Below are 18,727 nucleotides of genomic sequence, written 5' to 3'. Positions count from 1 at the left end.
TCCCACTCTTTTGCAGCCCTCCAGTCTGTAGCTTGCCAGGCTCCTCTGTCCATGGGATTCTTCAGGCAAGAATGCTGGAATGGATTGCCATTTCCTTCTCCAGGGAATTGTCCCGACTCAGGGATCAAACCCACATCTCCTGCCTTGCAGGCAGATTCTTTACCGTTTGAACCACCAGGGCTTCCCTGGTAAGGGCAGAAAGGTCTGATTAATTGAAATCTTGTTATGATGTCATAACATTTGAAATGAACTAGTCTGGACATAACACAATGGAAATTATGTTGAATTCATTCTTGATAGCCATTTTATTTGCAAAGGCCTTAAATTACCTACCTACCTTTGTTTATCCTAACATCCAGAATGAAAAGTCCACTCACTAAGAAGGCATGGGTCAGCTATCAAGACTGGCCTGGCGTCAAGCTTCAAGTCCATTTCCAAGCTCCCCCGGTACCTGTAAGCAATTCGAGGGCAGTGACCAATCCTCCATGGCTTTTGTAGGCCTCATGGTACTTCAGATGATACCTTGACAATACATTTCCCATTAAGTCTTGTTTGAACAAACAGTTGATCTGATCTGCCCTGAAAATCATTGTATTTGGGAGCAAGCTCATAGGGTACATGGGTGTGACTGCTTCAAATGCTTTTTATTGTGGAGTAATATCTACTGAGCTGACTGCTAGGATGGAATTCCTGTGTGGTTATCAGTACTTTTGGTGAATCTGTGCTGAATTAAATTAGGGACCAATGAATGAGCCACCGGCTCTCGAAGAGAAAGGTTAATGTGCTGCTTGTTCTGTTTGATCTGCAGGAACAGTAAGTCCAGTTTTAAAATAGAGATGAACTAGGAGAGCTATAAATACCATAATAAAATGAGAGTGGGCCCAGAAAATAAGCAGTTTTTAGTATCTGTGCATATATCACTGAAGCACACATAGGTATGTTTTCTGTGTTTCTTTTTTCATATATTTCGTATAAAATTGCCTTTTTCTAAGGAATGGGATTTCATTGAAAATTGAATAGGTGAACGTTTATCTGCCATGACTCAGCTGGACCAGGTAGACTATAGTCCACTAGGTTCCTCTGTCCATGGAATTCTCTAGACAAGAATATTGGAGTGAATTGCCATTCCCTTCTCCAGGGGATCTTCCCAACTCAGGGATTGAACCCTTGTCTCTTGCATCTCTTGCATTGACTGGCGGGTTCTTTACCGCTAGCACCACCTGGGAAGCCCTATGATCCAGTTTAACTCCTTTTTTTCCTAAAGAATATTTTTTTTATAATTGTTTCCTTCCCAACTCAATGGATGTAAAATCTGGTGAAATTTTGTCAGACACGAACAGCATCTATCATGTCCTGGAGCCTGAGGTTATGAGCTACCTTAAGGACTTAGGGAGAAACAGTTCTTCTTTCTGTCCTGCAGTTCCTGGCCTTGGTCACGGAGACTGATAATGTCTTATTTCTTCATTTTTAGATAACAGTCGAGAGAGAGAGCGGTGAAGACGTGAGTTCCCCCAAGCACGGGAAGGAGGACCCAGAAAACATGCCACACGTGGGTGGTAACACTTGGGCTGGCGGCACAGGTTGGTAGCACGGGCACGTTCCTGGGTCAGGCTTCCAGAGACTGTGTGAGCCCACGTGGGCAGCCCACCAGCCCCAAGAAGGCTCAGGAATCAGTTTGCCTTCTCCTCCACCCCTGTTAGTCTCTGGAGTGTGCTTCTGCCCTCTGACGCAGCGTGACTTTAAGACACGGGAAAGCCCTGGCATTTGGAGTCCTGCAGACTCAGCAGACAGTCAGAGGTAGCAACCCCCTGACCTCAGACCATTCTGGTCCTCATTCATCAGAGGGGCCTGCCATGAACTGCCTCCCAAGACTGGTGAGGATTCAGTGAGATTACGACTGCAAAGCGTTGAGCATAAGACCTGGCATGAAAAATGCATGCATTAAAAGTGTTAATCCCCTCTTTTTAAATTCCCTGTCCTTGGGGCCGTGCCAGAAATCAACAGTAAATTCTTTCTGGACCAGCTGACTTTGAAAAGACATGGTCCTTGTCTTCCACATTTCAGAAGAGAGTATGTCGAGGATGCGGGGTTCTGAGATAAGAGAGATGGTTGTGGTCTGAGGCGATGGCTGGGGTCCGTTCCTTCCTCTTGGCTGCCTATCGAGAGCATTGTTCCCAGGACAACGGCCTTCCTCTTTCCTCTGCGGCAGCTGGAGCGACACAGCTGTGGGGCCGCAGGAATAGGGCCAGACTGTGTGCGCCCCATCTGATCTTATCGCGGCCACGAGCCGCGCCGCACGAGCTCCGTTCTTGTCTTCCCGGAGGACGAGGACGGTCTGTGCTTCTTGGCCTTGCCGGCCTTGGGAGGAAATGGGCTCCCGTGCTCAGACAATGTGCCATCAAGCAGGCCTGGGGACTCCTCGCCTGCTCTGTTTATTCATCCAGCGTCAGCTTGAAAGGAAGGATATTTTTAGAAATGGCCTTTGATCTGGAAGTTAGTGTCAAGCCAGCAGGATTTAATCCCTGTGGAATGCATCCTGGGATGCGCTGGCCAGATGCAGGTTTCCAGCCCTGGGCTCCTCTGGAGCCGAGGTGCTCACTTGTTATTCAGCTTGAATCTACCAGCTCACATATCTGTCCGGGCTGATGACCCTGCTGTTACTTCCCAGCCTGTTTGTCAATCTATCAAGGCTCTTTCGCTACAAATTCTTTTTCTCTTTGTCACTCTCTGCCTCAGAATTCTCTGCACTGAAGGTAATCATTTGATTACATGCGTCATTTGATTCCTTTTTCATCATCAAAACCCCTCCACTGTCTTTCTCCCCCTTATCTTCACAGATTTAGGATATCCAGGGTTAGCTTCAAGATTATACCTTGAGATCTAGACTCTCTGGCAAGCATTTTCATTTTGGCACCAATGGTAAAGAACTTGCCTGCAATGCAGGAGATGCAACAGACATGGGTTCAGTCTCTGGATTGGGAAGATTCCCTGGAGAAGGGCGTGCCAGCCCACTCTAGTATTCGTGCCTGGAAAATTCCATGGACAGAGGAGCAGTGGTGGGCTACAGTCCATGGGGTCGCAAAGAGTCTGACGCAACTGAGCTCACACTCAGGAGTCACGAGTTCAAATTAAAGGCTTCTTGGAAGTGCAGATCATGAAGAATTCCACCCTCACGTCCTCTCCTCCCCCATCTGACTTTGCCAAGGGACTGACCGTCACTCACACCAGCCTCTAGACAGTTGTAGGTCATTCCCTCCTTTCACCAGAAACGATCTCATCTCATCTCATGACCTACCCATAACTAAGGAGCACCACCGGTATAAAGGGAGTCAGGTCTCAGGACAGCATTTCCACCCCTGAATCTCATGACCATAGTCCTCTCCGCCCATTGAGCAGCCATAAGCGACAGCCAGGAGTCACACACATCCAAGGTGGAATTTTCCACCAGCAATTTCTAAATAAAAAAGAAATAAGATGTGCTGGAATCAAAGGATAAAAATACTATAATTAATGGGCTGTTCTCATGGTATTTCCCAAAAGGAAATGACCTACCTGGACTTTGATAAGGGAAGCAGAGCATGCTGAGTTCTTGCTTTTAACTTATTACACCAATTAAGGCTTCAAGGGAGAAAAGGAAAATGTAGCATAATTTATCCAAAGCCTAAACACTTGCAAAATTTCCACTTTATGAAACTTAGAAGTGACCTCATTCTATGTGACTAGAAGTTGTCTGCATAATGATAGTGAGAGAAGTCCTTTACGAGCTCTCATTTGGCGCCAGTTCCTGTGCTGAGTGTGACTAAGACACAGAGAAGTTAGGGAACTTCCCTCAAGGACACATGACTAGTGTGTTGGAATCAGGACTCAAACTCGGGCAGTCTGACTTAACTATACAATACTGTACTATATAATGCTAGTGTTAGTATTAATACTGTTAGTATACTATACTAATCAATACTCTACTATAATATACGATATTATGCTACCCCTCCAATAGCGGGTTCTCTTCTAAGTCCCCACGTTATGTGTAAAGGAACAAAAGAAACTAATTGCTAATATTTCCATCATTATAAATGGGGTAATAAACTGGTAACCCAGGGCCCAAATCTAGCCAATATATGTATTTCGGCAGTCCATGTCATGTTTTAAGATGATTTGAATTTGAATATATTTAGACAAGGCAAGTCCTCTCTAGTTATCCCAGTTCTCACCACTTCTTATAATATTACCTACCTGGTCTTCTAGGCATTTAATTTATACCTACAACATACAGTATTACATAATACACATTTACAAGCATGTAAAGTGTTAGTCGCTCAGTCATGTCCAACTATCTGTGACCCCATGGACTGTAGCCCACCAGGTTCCTCTGTCCAAGGGATTCTCCAGGCAAGAATACTGGACTGGGTTGCCATTCTCTTCTCCAACAAGCATGTAAACTTGGGTTTATATTTTCAAACTGTCCTGAACTTGGCAGTATTTATCTGTTATATGTTATTCTAAGCTAAAAATCAAAGTATAATAACTGACTTCTCATCTTGGCTCAGCCACTGATACAAGCTCACATGTCTGTCACTTAACCTCTCTGTGCTTTATTTTCACCACTTGCAAAGCAGAAGAAGCAATATCCATAGCCTGACCATCTTTCTTTGATTTTAATGAAAAATCAGGTTACTGTGAAGGAAGAGGGGTATTGTTCATTGAATTAACATATATATACGAAGTGTTTGGGGCTTCCCCAGTGGCTCAGAGGTAAAGAATCTGCCTGCAAGGCAGGAGCCACAGGAGACATGAGTTCAGCCTGGGTTGGGAAGATCTGCTGGAGGAGGGCATGGCAACCCACTCCAGTGGTCTTGCCTGGAGAATCCCCACGGACAGAGGAGCCTGTCGCAGAGAGTTGGGTATGATTGAAGCAACCGCACGCATGCACATACCAAGTATTTATGGTGTTTAAGCCACTCTTACAGGTACAGAGCTACAAAGATATATAAAACATAATCCCATTCATCCTATAGGTGGTAAGGAAAGAAAAAATTTAAGCAGTAACAAACAGGGCACAAGAGTGTTGATTCCCGTGTGGCTGTCATCAGGTGAGGTGTCATGGATTTTGGACTGAGCCTTGAAATATGGTTTGGAATTGGTTGGATAGAGAAGAAGAGCATCATAAACTGGGGGACACCTTGTGTTTCCAGAAGAAAGTCATTTGAATAATCACTAGTTTTCCCACTGGCTCAGCAATAAAGAAGGGAGACACGGTTTTGATCCCTGGGCAGGGAAGATCCCCTGGAGAAGGGCATGGCAACCCACTCCAGTGGTTTTGCCTGGAGAATCCCATGGACAGAGGAGCCTGGCGTGCTACAATCCATAGGGTCTCAAAGAGTCGGACACAACTTAAGGGACTTAGCACAGCACGCAAGTATAATTAATATCCTTCCTGGGACTGCCTTAAAGCCTTGCTCTTTTGTGGTCCAGATCAGACTAATCACCTGAACTTTCATGGTTTCCTCCCAGGTGGAAGAGACACTGCAGGTCTGGGTGGCAAAGGAGGTCCTTACCGGCTAGACGCAGGCCACACAGTCTACCAGGTCTCTCAGGCCGAGAAAGACGCTGTTCCTGAGGAGGTGAAGAGAGCTGCGAGAGAGATGGGCCAGAGAGCGTTTCAACAGAGGTGGGTGGTCCCCACTGCGTCCGGAGCGGGGAAATGTAGCGGCAGACCCTGGGCAGACCCAGGGTTCTGTGATTCTCCACTTCATGCAGCCACTTAGACCGCACACTGCAACCCGTAGCCACCCCACCCCCCACTGGAGACAGCTGAGTGAACATAATCCCCGGCTCTTTCTGCTCAGGCCCTTTTAAATGTATTAATTGCATATAACGGAATAGAGGAAGAACTGAGCACATTAGAAGGTAAAAGCAGGGACTCCCTGGGCAGTCCAGTGGTTCAGACCTCACCTTCCAAAGCCGGGCGTGCAGGTTGATCCCTGGTTACGGAGCTACGATCCCTCATGCCTCAAGGCCAAAAAACCAAAGCATAGAAAACAGAAGCAGTATTGTCACAAATTCAGTGAAAAGTTTAAAAACAGTTCACATCAAAAAAAAAAAAAAAAAAAATTCTTAAAAAAAAGGAAAACCAAAGGTATTTCTCTCTGCAGAAACTGAAGGTCAGATCATCCCATCCACGTCTATTCCCAGGCCACATAGCAAACTGAGATAACGTTCCATGATGGTCCCTTCCTGCCCCTCAGGAATCTTGTAGATTTATGTGGAGACAGGACTAGTGTACATACACACACTCCCACACACATACTTTCACACACACCCTGGTTAAGTGCTGAAGTCGTGTGATACAGAGGCTGTGCCCTCCAGCAATAGAGAAGGGGAAAGTCACTGGGCTGATGTGAGGTGAGGCCTGAACACAGCCAGTATTTGGACCTTCCAGGAAGGGAAAGCTAAGTGAGCAAGCCAGGATGAGCAGAGTGACTGTGCCAGCCATATGCAGAAAAAAGGTACCAGCTGGGGCCGCTGGGAGAGGGGTTGACTGTCAGTGGGTGGAGGCCTTGAGACCCAGGCCCATGAGCCTGTAGCTTTCATTCTGGAACCATGTGGGGCCACTCTGATTGGAATCATCTAGAACATGAACAGAGACCTCATGACGCTTTCCCTAGACATCCACCTGGGTTCTTCAGCTCAAAGTGACAAGTACCAAAGAGCCAGGAAGATCTGCTTTGGGATTGAGGGTGAGAATCGTGGTCTGGGAGGCAGATTTATGCTGTTGGGCTCCACGGAAGGAGCTGGGCGCAGTTCAGATAAAGCATGCTCTCCAGCGTCCACGAGTTCCAAAATTCCTCCCACACAGGACATCTGGTATTACATTATGTGCTGGGCTTACACATCCTGCAAGTAAACAGTCCAGAACAATGGGGACAAAAATGCAGGTCCCTCTGGACACACCCTCAGGAAAGCCTGCAAGGCATCGGACCCTTGTGTACTCAGCAGGTAGATAGGACAAGTGTCACTCCCAGCCCTTCTGCTGGCTTCCCTGGAGACCGCCAACAATTGATTTCTCCTCACCGTGGGTCAGTCTGTTCTTATGGTGATAGGTGACTCCCTTCCCCCTTCCTCTCAGAGAGGCTGTAAGGACAAATGACTGTTAGGAATGGAAACAGTTTAAACGTCTCAAAAAAGATGGGAGGAATCCAATAATGCAAGATCTTGTTAGAATTAAAATACGGTTTTACTTTTACATTTCATATAAACAATAAATATTTACTTGGGGAAAGAACCGAATAATTAGATACACATCATCTTCTCCTTCCCAACCAATGAGTTCCTGTTGTTCCCACACTGAAAACCTCACAAGCCTGTCTCAGTTTTTGTCTAAGTGGGCAAGTGAATAGAGCGATTCACACAGAAGGACTTGTAATTCGTGGTGGTGGTTTGGTCGCTAAGTCGTGTCTGACTCTTGCAGCTCCATGCACTGTAGCCTGCCGGTCTCCTCTGTCCTTGGACTTCCCTAGGTGAGAACACTGGAGCAGGTTACCATTTCCTTCTTCAGCTGTAAGTCGTGCTTGGGTGCAAGGGTAGAACCCCTTCTCTAATTCCCATGACAGACAGTGAGGAACCTGGTTCTGTTAAGTACAATTGCCCCACAGGGTAAAGAAACTAGGGAGCATCTGTGATAATAAGGCAACTAAATTTAGTGGATATAAGGGAGGAGAGAGAAAAAGTGGAGAAGGAACTGAGAAAACCGTGAAAGTATTACTCACTCAGTTGTGTCCGACTCTTTGCAAACCCATGAACTGTAGCCCGCCAGGCTCCTCTGTCCATGGGATTTTCCAGGCAAGAATACTGGAGTGGGTTGCCATTCTCTTCTCCAGGGGATCTTCCTGACCCAGGTCTCCAGCATTGCAGGCAGCTTCTTTACCATCTAAGACTCTGTACACCTCTACTAAATGCTGCAGAGAATAATCCAAATCCAAGTGAAAGAGTACCAGAAGGCACTTCAAATACAGAGGAGCTGGACAAGGGGATGAGAAAGGAGAGGATGAAATAAAAGCACATGGAGACCCTGAAAAAGACTGAAAACACACAGAAAAATGTTGCTTTCTACTTTTGTGTAGTAGTAGTCCGATTTGATGAGTATTCAGTTTAGTACTGCTAAAGTCTGGCATCCATCCCATCTCTTCATGGCAAACAGGTGGGGAAAAAGTGGGAACAGTGACAGATTTTAATTTCTTGGGCTCCAAAATCACTGTGGATGGTGACTGCAGCCATGAAATTAAAGGACACTTATTCCTTAGCAGAAAAGCTATGACAAACCTAGACAGCATATTAAAAAGCAGAGGCATTACTTTGCTGACAAATGTCCATATTGTCAAAGCTATGGTTTTTCCAGTAGTCATATATGGATGTGAGATTTGTACCATAAAGAAGACTGAGCATCAAAGAACTGATGGTTTCCAATTGTGATGTTGAAGACTCTTGAGAGTCCCTTGGACAGCAAGGAGATCAAACCAGTCCATCCTAAAGGAAGTCAGTCCTGAATAATCATTGGAAGGACTGATGCTGAAGCTGAAGCTCCAATGCTTTGGCCACCTGTTTCAAAGAGCTGACTCATTAGAAAAGACCCTGATGCTGGGAAAGATTGAAGACAGGAGGAGAAGGAGGCAGCAGAGGATGAGATGTTTAGCTATCATCACCCCAACTCAATGGACATGCATCTGAGCAAACTCCAGGAGATAGTGAAGTACAGAGGAGCCTGGCATGATGCAGTCCATGAGGTCGCAAAGAGTCAGACATGACTTAACTACTGAACAACAACAGCAAAGTTTTTCTTAAACTTTTTATTATGAAACTTTTCAAACATAAACAAAAATAGAGAGAAACAGGTAATGAATCCTGTAGACCTGTTTTCTCAACTTCAAGAAGAAAATCTGACTCCCTTCCTAGTTCCCAACCCTGAGGTTTTTGTTTGAAGCTAATTCAAGATTTTCTATCTTTTTATCATAAACAGTTCAGAGTTTATCTCTGATTACTTTATTTAAAAAAATAAAAATGCACAATACTATTCAGTTCAGTTCAGTCACTCAGTCTTATCTGACTCTTTGTGACCCCATGGACTGCAGCACACCAGGCCTCCCTGTCCATCACCAACTCCCAGAGTTTGCTCAAACCCATGTCCATTGAGTCAGTGATACCATCCAACCATCTCATTCTTTGTCATCCCCTTCTCCTCCCGCCTTCAACCTTTCCCAGCATCAGGGTCTTTTCAAATGAGTCAGTTCTTCGCATCAGGTGGCCAAAGTATTGGAATTTCAGCTTCAACATCAGTCCTTCCAATGAACACCTAGGACTGATCTCCTGTAGGATGGACTGGTTGGATCTCCTTGCAGTCCAAAGGATTCTCAAGAGTCTTCTCCAACACCACAGTTCAAAAGCATCAATTCTTCGGCACTCAGCTTTCTTTATGGTCCAACTCTCACATCCATACATGATTACTGGAAAATCCATAGCTTTGACTAGATGGACCTTTGTTGGTAAAAAAAATAATCATTCTTCCCTATCATCCAATAGTTTCAAAGCCATTTTGCAAGTCTAGGTATATGCAGAATGAAGTCAAGGCCCTGCACATATGCTTTTACAGCAGCCTATACCTTCTCTCCATAGTCCTTATCACTACTTCTCATTGTGTTCCTTGTATGAATAGTTGATTTCTTCTCCACTGACTTCAAGTTCCTTGAGGGCAGGGTGTTTTTGCCCTCTAAGACTGAGCAACTAAACAATAGCAAAACATCCCCAGTAGCTACACAAAGACCTAGTACATAGCAAGCACATTCATGTTTGTGAAATGAATAATACACATGTGCGAACAAGTAATGCTATCACCCTTTCGTACTTAATTCAAAGACTGGCTGAAACCAGACTGATGGCCAGCCCGACCCATCAGCCTAGGGGTCCACCATATTGCCCTGAAGAGCCTAATTCTGATGGGTTTTGACATCAACAGAGCATTTAGTTAGCATTCATTTGTATCTGGATTTTGGCTAGATACTGGTTCTTACTTGTTAAGAACTGGTTAACTCAGGAAGAATAACAGAAGTAGACAAGCATAAGACACGTACAAAGCAGAACAGGCATTAAACCAACAAAGCAGGAATGAAATAGACAGTGAGGTGCTTTTACGTGCTTGGAAAAGCCTCTCAGGTGGGCAGCAACTGTGGAAATTGTACCCACGACCATTTGCAAGACTAATCAGCCATACACAGTAGATCTTAGCTTATGTTTGTTTTCCTCATAAATGATCCAAAATTACGGTATTTAAATCTGACCTATATGAAAAAGTAAAATGAGACCTAAAATTCCCAGACTCTTACGTAACAATAAATATACCCTTTAAGAATACTCTGTGCCAGCAAAGTGCAGTCAGTCCGTGTAGATTACTAGGATGTGAAGCAGCTGTGCCCTGCAGTTTTGATCAGGGTTAAAGCAGCAGAGAGACACACTTTCAGCCAGCCCTGTGGGCCAGAGAGTGTTAGCACTGGGAGTCTTGTCTGATGCAGAGGCCAGCATGTCCTGTTTTCTTTCCCCACTCCCTACTTCGGCCTTCATCTTTAAGAATGTTGTCAGCTTTGAACACCTTGTAGGTGATCTTCGTGAAAGCTAACACAGCTTGGAATACGATTTCCAGATTTCTTCCTAATTAGAACAGCATGCGGTGTGTTTTGGGAGCAACACACTCATGCCAGAGGTGTCATTTAGCTGGAGTTAATTCAGATCTCTCTGCAAAAGCCAGTCTGCCCGGGGTGACTTACCGACTGCCTGGTTCCTTCCTTGATATGTGTGTGTGTGTGCACATGTGTGTGTGTCCTGCTAAGGACAAGCTTTATGCCTACTTTTTTTTTCCTAATCTCTCTTTTTTGGGAGAGAGTGTACTGGCCTCCCAGGTAGGAAGGATGTTGGTAGCATATCTTGCAGTGGTCATCATGCCCAGCATCTGTCAGGCTTGACACTTGAGACATATCTTCATCAATGAAAACTTAAAGAGAGATTTAAGAGATTGCCAAAACTACACATAAGAGGTCAAATCCTATACACATATTCCTTTCTGTCCTTCAGAGCAGAGAGTAAATTCGATTTACAGGGCACCTTCGCATGTCACCTCAGGAAACGACCATTCGGATGTTATTTACCTTTCGGTTATTTACTGTTTGATAGCCAGTGTTTTCAAAGTGCTACCCGGCAGCATTTCTTGCATGCCGCTGGGTATCAGGGTTTGTGCTGGCACTGGAGATGCTGAGAAAAAATAAGACACATCCCTTTCCCCAGAGGATTAGAAGAGAAAATATCAGAGCACCTCACGTGTAGTAAAGTTCATTAAATTTTGTTAAATATTTCGCTCAAGTACACACACACGTGTGTGTACATGCATTTTTTGTATACTGGGTCTCAATGTAAAGCTCATTTTCTGCTGTGGAAAATGTGTTTGAAAAACACTGATAGAGCAAAATAGACATGTATTAAAAGCAATAACATGCATAGGTTCCATAGCAGATATTCTATGGAAGATACGTGAAAGAGACTGATCATGGAGGGACCAAGCAAGACTTCATAGGACGTGACCTTTGAGCTAGGTCTTGACACATGAGGTGGCACTAGCTAACCAGCCAGGTGGTAGGGCAGGAACTGCATGTCTGCCCTCATGGTGGTCTAAGCCCAACATGGTGTGATTCTAATAGACTCCAGCACTCTGCCCTGGGATGGAGGGAATCTTCCCGGAGCGTGGCCTGATGGGAGAACTAGAGACCATTCATCCTCAGTGAGAGCATTAGGGGGCTTATCTCCAGCCTAGGGCAGTAAGAATATACTCCAGATAAGAGTTTCAGCTCAACACCAAGGATCCACACTTCTAACATTGCATGCATTCACACACATGTACACACATACACACACACACACACAGAGTAAATAGCCTAGAAAACTGTGTTGTGGTTAGGCTTTTGATATGCATTCATCTTTCCCTATTCTAGTATTAGGACCCTTTACAGTTACAGAAATTTGTAGAAATGTGTCATCAAATTAGCCTATTATGAATACAACACTGCAAAGCCTACTTCTGACTAGTTTAAGATACTGTGAGGCTTTTCTGTTGGCTCAGCTGGTATAGAATCTGCCTGTAATGCAGGGGACACAGGAGATCTGGGTTCCATCCCTGGGTCAGGAAGATTCCCTGGAGGAGGAACTGGCAACCCACTCCAGCATTCTTGCCTGGAGAATCCCATGGACAGAGGAGCCCAGAGGGCTAAAGTCTGTAGGGTCTCAAAGAGTCAGACACGACTAAGCATGCAGCATGCATACATTTTAAACAGTGGAGTCTTACTTGATTTTCAGTGATTTATCTCAGTTTGTTTTGAGCATTTATTATGCTAGGTATCATGCTAACCACCATGCAGATAAAGATGAGAAAAAATAAAGGAGACAGTTGGGGAGACAGGAAGCAAACTATAGCACAGGTAGCAACCACTGTATAGAGACAAGCATGAAGCCCAGACCACAGACCTGAGGATCAGAGCAGGCTTCCTGGAGGAGGTGACCATTGATTTGAAGAGTTCATGGGAGTTAGCGGTAAAGAAGGGTGGGAGAGAAACCAGGAAGAGCCTCAGAGGCAAGGACGCAGGGTGTGTTCAGGAAACTGCAAGTGCAGAGGCAGGGCTGCAGCTGAAGCAAATAATGAAAAAATAATAAAAAAAGGAGCACCGGAATTTCAGCGCCACAATAGTATTAGAACACAGTTATCCTATTAAAAGTACACAGTTGGCAATTTCAGAAAACTGTTCTACACAGCAACCCATTTATTGACAGTTTCTGGGCAGGAGCTGTTATCTTGGTCAACCAAATATATGTCCTTGTTCTTAAAAAGCATCCCACGGGGTCTCTCTAGGAACCTGCCACAGGAACTGACCATCTTCCAACATCACGGGCACACGTCTGGGATACAGTAGTGGTGTGCTACACAGCCGACGTACACTGGCTCTTTCTAATTCAGGGGCGTCTCTGTTGATAGCTTAAAATCAGTTACCACAAACATCAACAAACACTACAAATCAGGGCTGCTTTTCCCCTGCAGGGCAACTTGTTAACCATTTCCCAGTACATCGCTACACACACATTCCTTTCTTTTGAAATATTAGCTGGAGACATCACTTCTTGCCTTTTCTTTTTACTTGAACTAGCTGGTTTTCTGTATTTTTTAATTGTTATTTTTTATTAACTAATTTTTATTGAAGTATGATTGCTTTACAATGTTGTGTTAGCTTCTACCGCACAGCAAAATGAATCAGCCACACATATACATGTATCCCCTCCCTTTTGGGTTTCCCTCCCACTTAGGACACCACAGTGCATTAAGTAGAGTTCCCTATGCTGTACAGTATGTTCCTATCAGTTGTCTATTTTATATATTCCCTGATAGCTCAGTTGGTAAAGAATCCGTTTGCAATGCAGGAGACCCCGTTTCCATTCCTCGGTCAGGAAGATCTGCTGGAGAAGGGATAGGCTACCCACTCCAGTATTCCTGGGCTTCCCTGGTGGCTCAGCTGGTAAAGAATCTGCCTGCAATGCAGGAGACCTGGATTCAATCCCTGGGTTAGGAAGATCCCCTGGAGAAGGGAAAGGCTACCCACTCCAGTATTCTGGCCTGGAGAATTCCATGGACTGTATAGTCCATGGGGTCGCAAAGAGTCAGGCAAGACTGAGCAGCTTTCACCTTCACTTTCATCAGTAGTGTACAGGCTTCCCTGGTGGCTCAGCAGTAAAGAATCTGCCTGCCAGTGCAAGAGATGCAGATTTGATCCCTGGGTTGGGAAGAGAAGGAAATGGCAACCCACTCCAGTATTCTTACCTGGGAAATCCCATGGACAGGAGCCTGGTGGGCAAGCTCTAGTTCATGGGGATCAGACAGGACTTGGTGACTAAGCAACCACAGCAGTCAGTAGTCTGCGTGTATCAGTCCCAGTCTCCCAGTTCCTCCCACCCCACCCTCTTCCCCCTTGGTGTCCATACATTTGTTCTGTATGACTTCTTGCTTTTTCTCCTCAAAGGCAAACCGAGTCACTAAGAAGCTGACTATTTCCAGCAGTAGATGACTGTCGGTGAAAGACCCGCGGGTACTTGCTCTCAGCTCTTGTCCTTTTCACCCTCCAATTTTAGGCTGAAGGAGATCCAGATGAGTGAATATGACGCTGCCACCTATGAGAGGTTTTCAGGGGCTGTTCGACGACAGGTGCACTCCCTCCGAATTATCCTGGATAATTTACAGGTAATCAGCATGGAAGAACCAAGAAAATAATCTGGTCACCCAATTAGACCCACCCCAGAACCACTGGAGAAATTTATCTGTATCCTAGCCAGACAGTCAGAAAAAATTAACTAATGCCAAAATGTCTGCATAAATCTGTGGGTCACTCCGTGGCTGTCTTAGTTGAATTTTAGTAAAAATATTTGACCTCAGCTTTCCTCTTGTCCAGGAAGCAGTAGTTTGACCGGTGACCCCAAAAGCATCAGATTTCCTGATTTCCCTTATCTAGACCTATGAGCATCCCACCTCGACTAGAACAACGTAACACTGAATGATTGAATTCTCTTCCACTTAACAAATGCTCATTGCCCTGGGCATTGAGGGCAGCTGCTGAGGGGCTCTGAGCTCCCGGGCCAGGCAGTAGGTGAATAAGAGCCAAAAGGAGGGATTCCCAGGAGACGAGGGTGATGCCAAACGGTGCTGGCACCTAGACTGAAGAGGGGGTTTAGTCATGCCGTTCGTTCATTTCTTAAGTTATTGATGGGACAGAAAAACAAAATTCAGCCCTTGCTGTCAAAGAAGGAACTTGAAGAAGACAAGCAAACGGTTTCCTAAGATCTGTAGCGAAGAACGTGCATGCTTCTGGCAGACTGAGTGAGAATCAGCTTTATGGAAAATGAAATGCTTGAGTTCACTCTTGAAAGATCCTGAGGAACTTTCCAGCTGGTTGAGGAGTTAGGACATTCCTGACATGGGACGCAGCACGTACAAGTGCACTGAGGCCTGGGAGAGCGCAGTGAGCTCAGAGAGGAGCGCGTAGTTCAGTGTGACCAAGAAGACTGTGCGTGGTGGCAGATGATGGCAAAGGAGAAGGCGGGCCCCGTTGTGAGGACCGGATGGTGATCCAGCCCTGGGTGCCATGAGAACGTGGCAGCACTGGGTGTTACCCTGTGAACAGAAGGGCCACTGGAAGATTCACCGTTCTAGGAAGAAATGCAAGAGTAGGTTTTTAACTGAAGGAATCCGAAAGCCCTTCTGCTTAATGTGTTGATTGGTATTCGTTGGGCACCATGCTATAGTTACTTTTACAAACATCGTTGCATTTAATCTCACATCAGTCCTTTAAGATAAATGTTATGTTTACAAGATCAGCCAAAGGAAGAAAAATCAGATCCACTATTGTGACTTCTTGAAGTATTTTCAAGTGTTTCCCTTAGGGAATTTTTTTTTTTTTTTAATCCATCAAGGTGTTAAATGGGCTTTCTGGTCGTCAGTTTGGAACCCTAGTGGCAGTTGAAAATAGCTACTGGCCAAAGATAGACAGGGCCTCCTGTGGAATATGGATCTGTAGTTTGCACCCAAAGCAAGGAGACCTGGATTTGGTCCCCTTTGGGGCATCTCCTGCCAGTCCCACATGGTTCTGATTGATTCATACCATCCAACTGTCTTGGGGTTATTGTGTAATCCCAGTAACCATGGTTGTTTCCTTGATGAACAGCACAAAGTCTGGCCAGGAACTAGCAAATCATCCTTTGGGGTAACTTTACAAAGCACAGCTTGAAGCCCATGCATTGATTCCAGAAGGCTGGACCAATATCTGAGCAAAGGGAATGTCTTGCCCCAAGTTATTGGCTCTTCCACATGTCCCTCTGTTGCCCCATGGGTCCCTCTTCTCAATTAAGACATCTCTCATCAGTGACCTCCTCTTGCTTCTTGACTGGCTTCCTCATGGGATATGATAGTGTCCTGGTGACTGAACCTTTTATGAATCAATAGCAAGAGTTTCCCTGTTTGAATAGTAGAATCTGTAATAACTCCAGTTATACTCGGTTCAGAATCTGAATCTCTGATTCCAGCTTTCCCTAACAAAAGAAAATATCCATTTCTACAAAAAGCCACCGAGTTTAATACTATCTTCTCTCTAGTGTTTTTTTTCCTAATCAACCATCCGTAACTTCATTCTCAGGCTCAACTAAATTAACCTTTCTCGGATTTGTTTTGCCTGGCACGATATCTCCGTGGACCAACAGTTATCTTCTTTAAAGTTATTCCTTCAGTGGTTCACAATGGGCGTGTTGTTCAGATAAATAGTGTTTTTTAACACTGATGTGCACTGTGCTTGGCACTGAGGGCACAGAGATTAATAAGATATTATCTCCTATTTCAACAAAGGTGTTAGCCCAGAGGCGTGGGGAAGACAGGCACCTGCCCAGATGATTTCTGTTTAATATGTAAGTGTCTGGGGAGAGCAAGGAAGAGAATGCAGTGGATGCCTGGAGGAGAGAGATTGAAGATTTATTTATTTCTGTAATCTTTGGCTCTTCTGGGTCTGTGTTGCTGTGCATGGGCTTTCTCTAGTTGCGGTGAGTGGGAGCTGCTTTAGTTGTGGAGCACAGGCTCCTCTCTGCAGTGGCTTCTCTTGTTGCAGAGCAAGGGCTCTAGGGTGCTTGGGCTCAGTAGTTGTGGCGCACGGGCTAGTTGCCCCGAAGCTTGGGGGATCTTCCAGGACCAGGGATAGAACCCATGTCCTTTGCATTGACAGGTGGACCGTGAGGGAGATCTCAGGATAGATTTTGAGGGAAAGGATCCGTGACCTGAGTCTTGAAGGACACACGAGTATTTACCAGACAAACCAGGATGAAAACAGTGCCCAGTGGAGAGCACAGCATAGAGAAAGGGCTGACACTGTGTGACCCCAGGTGTGAGCTGGGGGCCAGCCAAGGGCAGGTTACCACTCAGTGTGAAATGCAAAAGGCTTTGAGGCTAGGAGGCAAGTGGATGCCTGGTCAGGAATTTTATTCAGAGCCCCCACTTTGCGGTAGGTAAAGAATGGAAAGCATTTCCCCATTCACTTTATTTAATCTATAATAACTGTGTTTCACCCAGGGGACTGAATATCTATTTTGCATAAGAGTTCTTGACCTCAACACCCAACCTGGTGAAGAAGATGCGTGTAGCTATAACAGAAGACACAACTGGTAAATGCTTCAGAAAGTTTTAACTAAGTGCTGTGGTTATGGAGACAGCTGTGTGAGCAACTTCTAGGCTGGGCAATTAAGGAAGGACTCACAGAGGAAGTGTCATTTGAGCTGGACCATGAAGGATGAGTATGGTTTCAACTGGCATCTCTTCAAAGGATGCAGTTGGAAAGATGATTTTAACCAGAGCTTCTCAAACTTTCTGTGGAGAGGGGCCAGGTTTTGTTTTTTATTCAGTCGATCACAAATGAATACTTTTTTTTTTTAAGACCAGCCCTTCACACATGTTAATTGGGAAAAGAATACCTTTGTGTTCATGTTTCTCTAACATCCTAGTAATCAGTTTAGTGGATCCTGAGGAAGCTACAGTCCATGGGGTCATAATGAGCCAGACACGACTGAAGCGACTTAGAACGCACGCAAGGAAGCTTATTTCTCCAGTAGCCCAGTTGATTGTTTCCAGTAACTCCTTACAAAGACTACCTTGTTCTTCAGTTCTTTTCCTTTTAACAGATTAATACTTTATATAATAAAATAGAAATGAATTACTGAAAAAATGATATTAAAAAACCAGCATACAAAATCCAAGCCCATATTACTAAATATTAGGTTCAACAAACCTAAAATTACTTTGTCAAATTGCCATATAAATTTCTAAATGACGACTATCAATTTACATGACCTGTTTTATCACAGACCAGTAACAAGTGTTCACACACCAAAGGCAGTCTGGGCAGCTCTGGTCAAGATAGAAGAAACCAACAAGAAGGGGACAAAGACTTTAATCCAAGGCTGTTTGGAGAACGGCGAACTCCAGCGCAACTGGAGCTCGGAGCCCTGGGGTGGGCCTGTGTGTAGGGGGTGGTGGAGAGAAAGCTAGAAAGAGGGTGAATCCATTCTGACTGTCTTTTGTAGTCAGTGAGGATTGTGGAAGTGACTGAGAAAGGGAGTGGTGTGGTTTTATCTTCTGTAAGTAGTTTCAGGGACTTCCCTGGTGGCCCAATGGCTAAGACTCCACACTCCCAATGCAGGGGACCCAGGTTCGATTCCTGGTTGGGGAACTAGCTCCCACAAGCCTCAACTAAAGATTCCATACGTCACATCTAAGATGGGGTTCAGCCAAATAAATAAATAATGTTTTCCTAAGAAAAAAGAAGTTTTATAATCATTTAAGTCCTTGTTCGTGCTCAGCCGTGTCTGACTCTCACTGACCCCATGGACTGTAGTCCCCCACCAGGCTTCTCTGTCCGTGGGATTCTCCAGGCAAGAATACTGGAGTGGGTTGCCATCTCCTCCTCCAGGGGATCTTCCCAACCCAGGGATCGAACTGAGTCACCTGCATCTCCTGCATTGGTAGATTCTTGACCACTGAGCCACCTGGGAAGCCCATGAAGGGATATAATCTCAGAGGAGCGAGAAGTGGAAGCCAGGAAGTCAAATCATAGCATCACTTCAG

General features: G+C 45.1%; 1 protein-coding gene across 10 annotated transcripts in view; it reads left to right on the top strand.

Annotated features, from left to right (window-relative positions):
• The window catches only part of VWA8 (von Willebrand factor A domain containing 8), a 385,006-nt gene that overhangs the window by 331,750 nt on the left and 34,529 nt on the right, over nucleotides 1-18,727 (top strand). For 7 of the 10 annotated variants that reach the window (XM_081549924.1, XM_081549919.1, XM_081549920.1 and 4 more), the window contains 3 exons: nucleotides 1,472-1,580; nucleotides 5,512-5,668; nucleotides 14,206-14,314. In XM_081549924.1, coding sequence (XP_081406050.1) covers nucleotides 1,472-1,580; nucleotides 5,512-5,668; nucleotides 14,206-14,314 — 375 coding nt within the window. Of the gene's footprint in view, nucleotides 1-1,471; nucleotides 1,585-5,511; nucleotides 5,669-14,205; nucleotides 14,315-18,727 lie in introns of all 10 variants that reach the window. The other 3 variants (XR_014071267.1, XR_014071268.1, XR_014071269.1) reach the window with 1 other exon arrangement.

The sequence above is a fragment of the Giraffa tippelskirchi genome, chromosome 12, assembly GCF_054371585.1.
Source record: "Giraffa tippelskirchi isolate mGirTip1 chromosome 12, T2T-mGirTip1v1.2.pri, whole genome shotgun sequence".
NCBI lineage: Eukaryota > Metazoa > Chordata > Mammalia > Artiodactyla > Giraffidae > Giraffa > Giraffa tippelskirchi.
The sequence above is the reverse complement of the archived record's forward strand: the minus strand, read 5'-3'. Positions and strand labels throughout refer to the sequence as shown.